Source organism: Zea mays, chromosome 3, assembly GCF_902167145.1.
Source record: "Zea mays cultivar B73 chromosome 3, Zm-B73-REFERENCE-NAM-5.0, whole genome shotgun sequence".
Taxonomy (NCBI): Eukaryota; Viridiplantae; Streptophyta; class Magnoliopsida; order Poales; family Poaceae; genus Zea; species Zea mays.
In genome coordinates, this window is record NC_050098.1 from 155,030,948 (window position 1) to 155,039,538 (window position 8,591).

General features: G+C 48.1%; 1 protein-coding gene across 1 annotated transcript; it reads left to right on the plus strand.

Moving 5' to 3' along the window:
• Nucleotides 1-546: 546 nt before the first annotated feature.
• Nucleotides 547-8,290, plus strand: LOC103650775 (calcium-transporting ATPase 1, plasma membrane-type). Its single transcript, XM_008676347.2, has 7 exons — nucleotides 547-1,022; nucleotides 4,542-4,596; nucleotides 4,721-6,660; nucleotides 6,771-6,929; nucleotides 7,029-7,200; nucleotides 7,277-7,581; nucleotides 7,682-8,290. The coding sequence occupies exons 1-7, from the start codon at nucleotides 828-830 to the stop codon at nucleotides 7,991-7,993; spliced, it is 3,138 nt and encodes a 1,045-aa protein (XP_008674569.1). The 5' UTR covers nucleotides 547-827; the 3' UTR covers nucleotides 7,994-8,290.
• Nucleotides 8,291-8,591: the final 301 nt, after the last annotated feature.

Sequence of the window (8,591 nt, forward strand, 5' to 3'; positions counted from 1 at the left end):
ACGGTCCGCTTTTTAAGCTGTGTGGGCTATAGGGTTGTCGACTTAGCTCGTCTAGCTCGCGAGCTGCTCACGAGCTAGCTCGAGCCAGCTCGTTACAAAATACAAACGAGCCAAGTCGAGGAGTTATCGAGCTTCAAGTTTTTTGTCCGGCCCTAGACACAACCTAGGGGAGACATGGCACCTAAAATAAATATGCAGTTAAAATGACTAAAATCTGATTTAATATTTATAACCAATAAAAATGTTTTAACTAAAAAACTTAAATAAAAACAGTGTTATATTTTTTAAAAAAACGATGGCCTATGTGGCTATGTTTCTCTAGAGAGCTTAGATTTTAGGAAACGCGCGAAGTCCGTCGACCCATCTAAATTTGTAATTTCTTTCCGTACGATTTTCAATAAAGCTCAAGGTGTTTAAATTTTTTAAAAAATAAAGCAATCTATAATTTAGAACGGATGAAGGAGTATATACGAAATAACAAAAGTGCTATATTTATCCAGCGATCCGGTGTTGCTGCGAGCCCGGTCTCCGCGGCCGGTAGTTCGGATCGGAATTTACCGCGCGCTCTCCTCCCATCCACCATTGCCCCTCTCCCCCTACCCCTGCACGCGCGCGTCCCAAACAAACCACAATTGGGTGAGAGACGGAGACGGCCATGGCGGAGTCGCAGACGTGATCGCCGAGCTTGCACCTTGCAGTGGGTTGGTTTCGCTTGAAAGAGAGCGGATAGGATAGCTGGGTAAGAGGAGGAGGAGGAGGAGGAGGCTCAGTTCAGTTCGTGGGCCGGTCGATCCAATCCGGCATTACTTATCGATCGATCGATCATCATGGCGTACCTTCGGAACAAGTCGATGGAGTTCCTCAAGCGGTTCGAGGTGCCAGCCAAGAACCCCTCGGAGGACGCGCAGCGCCGGTGGCGGGAGGCCGTCGGCACTCTCGTCAAGAACCGCCGCCGCCGCTTCCGCATGGTTCCCGACCTCGACAAGCGCTCGCAGGTCGAGACGGAGCGCCGCAACATCCAGGTCCGTCCGTCCCGCCCTTCCGGCGAACCTGCATTGCAGCACGCACTATTTAAATTTGTTTCCTTCTCCTTCTCTCCTTTTTTCCTTTTGGATTGGAAGTGATCAATGCCAGCTGCTTCCGCGCCGCAAGGCCGCAGTGTTGACATTCTCATCTGACCGCGATCTCTGGCTTTGTTCATCCGACGATGCATGTCCATGGATGGCGATGTTCATTATTAGGAGTGTTTTGTCAGTAAAAAAAACATGTTGAGACAGATCTTATGTGTATCCTGGACGCACACGGACGACAGCAATTTTATTCTGTCACAATGTATGCATATATTAGAACACGCAAGATGAATTTTTTGCATTTAGCAGTCTTGCTTCTACAGCGCCGCCGACTGGCCGCCACGCCGATTGCGGATGCGCCTAGGATCTAGGAAACCGAGATGCCTAGGAACTCGATTGGCTGTCTGCTTTTTCCAGGAGGAAATTAATTAAGCCAAGTAATAACAAAAAACATGAAAGGAGACAAATCTAGCTACAAATGGAATGCTGCACAACAAACTACCGTAGTATTATTTTTTTTAACGTTGCAAGACAGGAGCATAAAATTTATTACATCCGTTCTTAAATATTTATCGCCCGCTAATTCACTTTTAAACTAAACCGCAACAAATAAAAAAGAACAGATGAACTAGTTTAGAGTTATGTGTTCATACACTTCTTTTTATGAACCTAGGCGGTCAGATTTTAGAAATTTTGACTCGGTCTAAAACGTAAAACCCAATGTCCCAATCCTTTACAGAGGCGGTAGTCGAGGATAGTCTTGGGCTTCTAGCCCTTTTATTTCTTCATGCGGAAAACGAACCTGCACATTCTTTTTGTCATTTAGAGCCGGTATAAACCACATAAATGATTCGTATATCAAGAGATATCTAAAGAGTTAAGTACAAAAACACAAGATGCATATCTCTAAATACAAGATACGATTCTATCCATACAACTCAAATAAATAAGTCATGCATTGATGTGTTCTAGTGAATACTAAGATAGAACCCTTAAATACACTAAGTTGCATGAATACGTTTCTTAGGTGTACCTTGTGCTCAGAGAAACACAAAATAGTATCTAGTTTATACATGCCTTTATTAATCATGCATGTTTAAAGTACAGCGGAGAATTACACTTCAAATACCAAATGTTAGCAAGCTAGCGTATATGTGTCATCCAGTATCTGGTTCCAATGAGCACCACCTAGTCTCTTGTTCCATTCCACCTCCCGACGGTCCTGTTACCTTGTGTTCACGCCCTTGTCATCCACCCCATCCTACATCATTGTCCTCTCTTGATTTGTCCTCCTATGGCCACCTTAAAAATGTCTACCGGATGGAGGATGTGGAAGTAGGTCTAGAAATTAAGCTCGACATTCGTGAGTCTCGAGTGAGCCAAGTTGAGCTAGTTTTTTTGGCTCGTTGGTGCAACAAGGTTTGTGACTTGTGTCAGTTGTGCCAAATTACTCAATCTATAGAATATTGATGGATATCATATGATTTTACACATAGTCGGATCGTTCTTTAGCCTTTGATGATAGATATATGACAATTCATAATTTAGATTACTCATAATATTAAATAATGATTCTATATTCTATATTTATATATTGTTAATTTACCATATAATGTAATAATATTTATCATGATACGACTCGTGACTTGAACCTAGCCTTATTCTTCAGCTTGGCAAGTTGCCGAGTCGAGTCAGCGAACAGAGTTCGACTCGGCTTGTTTCCAAACCTATGTGGGAGGAGCCATATGATGGTGCAAGCACGTGGTGCTTGAGTTCAATGCCGATGATGAGTGAGGAGATAAGATGTCACATGCTGCTTGTTGGGTGATTGGTTAGCCTAAAAAGCATATACGGTGAGGCCACAAATGGTCCTATGTATAACCATGGGTACTTAGAATAATATGGTGAGGTAAGGTGAAAAAATGATCCTATAAGTCCATTCTCAGTGATAGTTTTAATGTTGCCATGTTAATAAAAGTAAGATGAAATAAAGAATAAAATATATTCTCTCAATGAAGAATTTCATGACACAATTTCATAGGTTAACATGTGACTTAAATGTTGCATCTAAATAACTAATAGAACATAGATGAAATAGATGGAGATGAAACAAATTGCCCTCAATAGTGGTTTCACGTACTTTCCAATACATTAAAAACGGGTTGGTATAGTTTCATGGTGGTTTCACCTATTTTATAAAAAAAATAGTGCCATGTCATCAAAAATCCTATGTGACATAGTAATTAACGCAATAAAATCTCATTGACAATCGCCTAAGATTAGTCGAGGCTTGTTTAAGTATTATTAGATAATTTAAGGACTAACATCATGTTTTATTCTTGATTGGGTTACATGGTCAACTCTTGATATGTTAGAGAGATATATAGAATTTTTAATATGCCTTCAAAACTATCACATGAGCTAGATAATTTGGACGATTTTCTATAGTTCAAGAGGTAGAGTAACTAGCTTTATATTTTAGGGACCCAGAGTCGAGAAACATAAATAGACTTTTTCTACAGCAAATGCTACTTTCTTTGAAGTGCCCCATAATTTCCAGCAGTTATTTCACATGTTATCTTATCGGTTACGTTTGTGCGTAACCTACAAGACAGAGTTAAGCTAGCTTTAATTTTCAGGTCTTCAATTTATTCCTCAAAATAATTAATACGTAGGACCGTGTCTTGTTCTATCTGTATGTATGCGCTCCGTGGTCAGAATATTATACATGAGCAAGTTTATATGATTTTTCTGAAGTGAGAACATAATACATCAATTGATTGATTGATCTCAGAGTATCCTCCAGCAGGTCCTCTAAAGGATATGATCCTGTACTCTAAATTTTAGAGGACGCTCTCGTCGTCTACTCCCTCCAGCAGCATACTCTAAACCAGCAGCGTACTCTAAACGATCCTCTAAATTTAGAGGACGCTGCTGGATCTTGTATATATAGAGTTTTCTATATATTCTCTAACAATTTGAATACTTTAAACTACCGGTTTAGTAAAACTAAAATATGTACAATACATTTGAGAGTATGACAAATGTATATATATAAAATTTAAAAAATAAAAAATATCTTTAATATAGTTATTTGTGTATAGAGGACGTGATTTAGATGATGTTGTTGAAGAAGAATGAGATATAGAGAATGAATGAGACTGTAAAGAACATATATAGATGATAGATATAGAGCACATTGCTGGAGACAGTATGAGCAGGCAAAAGGACGAAGCTTCATATAATGTTTATTTTCAGCTCAATTTATCATTCAAACTTACATGAACTTGAAAAGGCAATACTTTTTTTCCCCGAGATTTAAAGGCAGTACTTGAACGAATATGTTCGGTAACAGAAGAATTAAAGTTTTTTTATTATCAATATAATTACCTTTTCAATAATCAGTTAATATGTTGCCTTTCTTTCATACTCAGCCTAAAGCGCTGGAAAATGTTTCTTTGTGATTCACAGGAAAAGCTTCGTGTTGCACTCTACGTGCAGAAGGCTGCGCTGCAGTTCATCGATGGTACGCGAGCTCATCGTCTCTTTAATTTTAAGCACTGCGCCGCATTCAATTTCGGGTTAGGATCTCGGAGGCGGATCCTAACCAAACAATGTGGATATCAATGCTGGAATGGAATCGTGTGTAGCCGCCCGCAAGACGGAGCACCCGTTACCGGAGATGGCGCGGGAATGCGGCTTCTCCGTGAGCGCGGAGGAGCTGGCCACCGTGGTGCGCAACCACGATGCCAAGGCCCTGAGGCACCACATGGGCGTCGACGGCGTCGCGCGGAAGGTGAACGTGTCCCTCGCCGACGGCGTCAAGTCCGACGAGGTGGGCGTCCGGGCCGAGGTCTACGGCGCCAACCAGTACACCGAGAAGCCGCCGAGGACGTTCTGGATGTTCCTGTGGGACGCCTGCCAGGACATGACGCTCCTGCTGCTCGCCTTCTGCGCGTTCGTCTCCGTCGCCATCGGGCTCGCCACCGAGGGGTGGCCCAGCGGGATGTACGACGGCCTCGGCATCGTGCTCACCATCCTCCTCGTGGTCATGATCACCGCGGCCAGCGACTACAACCAGTCGCTGCAGTTCCGGGACCTGGACAGGGAGAAGAAGAAGATCGACATGCAGGTCACCCGCGACGGCTACCGCCAGAAAGTGTCCATATATGACATTGTCGTCGGGGATATCGTCCACCTGTCCATCGGCGACCAGGTGCCAGCGGACGGCCTGTACATCGACGGCTACTCGTTAGTGGTCGACGAGTCGAGCCTCTCCGGCGAGAGTGAGCCAGTGCATATGTCCAGTGCAAAACCTTTCCTGCTCGGCGGTACCAAGGTGCATGACGGGTCGGCCAGGATGCTGGTCACCGCGGTCGGGATGCGAACTGAGTGGGGAAACCTCATGGAAACGCTGAGCCAAGGCGGTGAGGACGAGACGCCGCTGCAGGTCAAGCTCAACGGCGTGGCCACCATCATCGGCAAGATCGGTCTGGTATTCGCGGTGCTCACGTTCACCGTTCTCATGGCACGGTTTCTCGTGGGCAAGGCGCACGCGCCCGGCGGGCTCTTGCGGTGGAGGGGAGCAGATGCGCTCTCCATACTCAACTTCTTCGCCGTCGCGGTCACCATCATCGTAGTCGCCGTGCCCGAGGGGCTGCCGCTCGCCGTCACGCTCAGCCTGGCGTTCGCCATGAAGAAGCTCATGGAGGAGCGCGCGCTCGTGCGGCACCTCTCGGCGTGCGAGACCATGGGGTCGGCGAGCTGCATCTGCACGGACAAGACCGGCACGCTCACCACGAACCACATGGTCGTCGAGAAGGTCTGGGCGTCCGGGGCGGCGCAGACGGTGAGCACCGCCAAGGGCTTCGACGAGCTCAGGTCGTCGGTGTCGGAGAACTTCACGAGGGTGCTCCTGGAGGGAGTCTTCCACTGCTCCGGCTCGGAGGTCGTCACGAGCAAGGACGGAAGGACTAGCGTCATGGGCACGCCCACCGAGACGGCCATCCTGGAGTTCGGCCTCGAGGTGGAGAAGTACACCAAGGTGGAGCACGCGGACGCCAAGAAGCTCAAGGTGGAGCCGTTCAACTCGGTGAAGAAGACCATGGCCGTGGTTATCGCGTCCCCGAACGCGGCCGGCCACCCGCGCGCGTTCCTCAAGGGCGCGTCCGAGGTCGTCCTGAGCCGGTGCGGCTCCGTCTTGGACGGCACCGGGGCCGCGGAGAAGCTCACGGAGGCGAAGGCGAAGCGCGTGGCCAGCGCCATCGACGCGTTCGCGTGCGAAGCGCTGCGCACGCTCTGCCTGGCGTACCAGGACGTCGGCGGCGCCAGCGACGTCCCCGGCGACGGTTACACGCTCATCGCGGTGTTCGGCATCAAGGACCCGCTCCGCCCGGGCGTGAGGGAGGCCGTGAGGACGTGCCACGACGCGGGCATCAATGTCCGCATGGTCACCGGCGACAACATCAACACGGCGAAGGCAATTGCGAGGGAGTGCGGCATCCTCACCGACGACGGCGTCGCCATCGAGGGACCCGAGTTCCGTGCCAAGAGCCCCAACGAGATGAGAGAGCTCATACCCAAAATCCAGGTACGTAGCTGGAGGAGTACATCTCTTCTTCCTCTCTGAAGAATGATTTTTTTTTTTTTTTTGCATGGGGAAAGTGACCCGATTGGCCTGTCGTCTGTGTCTGTCTGCAGGTGATGGCTCGGTCGTTGCCACTGGACAAGCACACGCTGGTGACGAACCTGAGGGGCATGTTCAACGAGGTGGTGGCGGTGACCGGCGACGGCACCAACGACGCGCCGGCGCTGCACGAGGCCGACATCGGCCTCGCCATGGGCATTGCAGGAACAGAGGTTTGTAGTAGTAGCCTGTAGCCGTACCCTTGTTCATGGCATGTGTTAGTTCCTGACGGCAACTGTTTCTCACGCACACTTCCAACAACTGGTGGCCAGGTCGCCAAGGAGAACGCGGACGTGATCATCATGGACGACAACTTCTCGACCATCATCAACGTCGCCAAATGGGGCCGGTCGGTCTACATCAACATCCAGAAGTTCGTGCAGTTCCAGCTCACGGTGAACGTCGTCGCCCTCATGGTGAACTTCGTCTCCGCGTCTTTCACAGGTATTCTCGTCATCAGATAGTCTTGTTTCTTTCTGCGACATACAGCTGACGAATGGACAAATGAAAATGAATTCAGGGAGCGCCCCTCTGACCATCGTGCAACTGCTGTGGGTGAACCTGATCATGGACACCCTGGGCGCCCTGGCGCTGGCGACGGAGCCCCCCAACGACGCGATGATGCGGAGGCCGCCGGTCGGCCGGGGCGACAACTTCATCACCAAGGTGATGTGGCGGAACATCATCGGGCAGAGCATGTACCAGCTCCTCATGCTCGGCGTCCTCATCTTCAAGGGCAAGAGCCTCCTCCGGCTGGGCAGCGGCGGCGATGTATCCGACGCCCAGCTCAACACGTTCATATTCAACACCTTCGTCTTCTGCCAGGTCCAGTACAGAACCTTTTATATATGTGGAATGGAAGCCTGAAGAACTTTCAGGCGACTGATGATTCCTTCCATCACCCACACTCTCCGATCCTTCACAGGTCTTCAACGAGGTTAACAGCCGGGACATGGAGAAGGTCAACGTGTTCAGCGGCATCTTTAGCAGCTGGATCTTCCCGGCGGTCGCCGGCGCCACCGCCGCGTTCCAGGTGATCATCGTGGAGTTCCTGGGGACTTTCGCGAGCACGGTGCACCTGAGCGGGAGACTCTGGCTCGCTAGCATGATGATCGGCTCGGGAAGCCTGCTGATGGGCGCCGGCCTCAAGTTCATCCCTGTCGATCCGGGCAGTGAAGGCTCGTCTGACCGCCACGATGGGTACCAGCCCATCCCCACCGGCCCCAACGCCGTGTGATTTCCAAGAAGACCTCCTGCCATCCTTCTTGATTTTTATTTCCTTCTATAGAAACAATAGAACTGAACCCTCGGATGCGTTTGCAGTTTGGGGAAAAAAAAAGATGTTTTAGATAGGAGCGACGGTTGCATATGATGGCCGTCCTCAAGAATTTTAATCCTCGTCTCTTGGCTATTTTGTCTTTGTAGCCGGCAATGTTTTGTTTCTGAATTTGGATGATAGAATCGATGTTGCTTTAGCGAATAATGAGAATCTGTGTGAAGCTTTGCATAATGGTATACTGCTACTTCATTGCAATGACTGCTATGCTTTTATAGCGTTATTGAAGTCCCATTTTCAGCCTTCGCTTGTAATAGCATTGGGTAGCACATATCCCTCACTTTCAACTATTTAAAACCACAACCTCCCGCACATGGATCATTTTTTTGTTAACCATTTTTTCTGTTATATGACATTGCACTAAGGCTACTCTAAGTAGTAGTTTCGTGAGAAGTTTCATACATTGATTAGAGTGCTACATCAGATTTTTGGATGACATGACACCATATTTATTATAAAATATATGGAAGTAGTTTCATCACCATAAAACCATGTAACT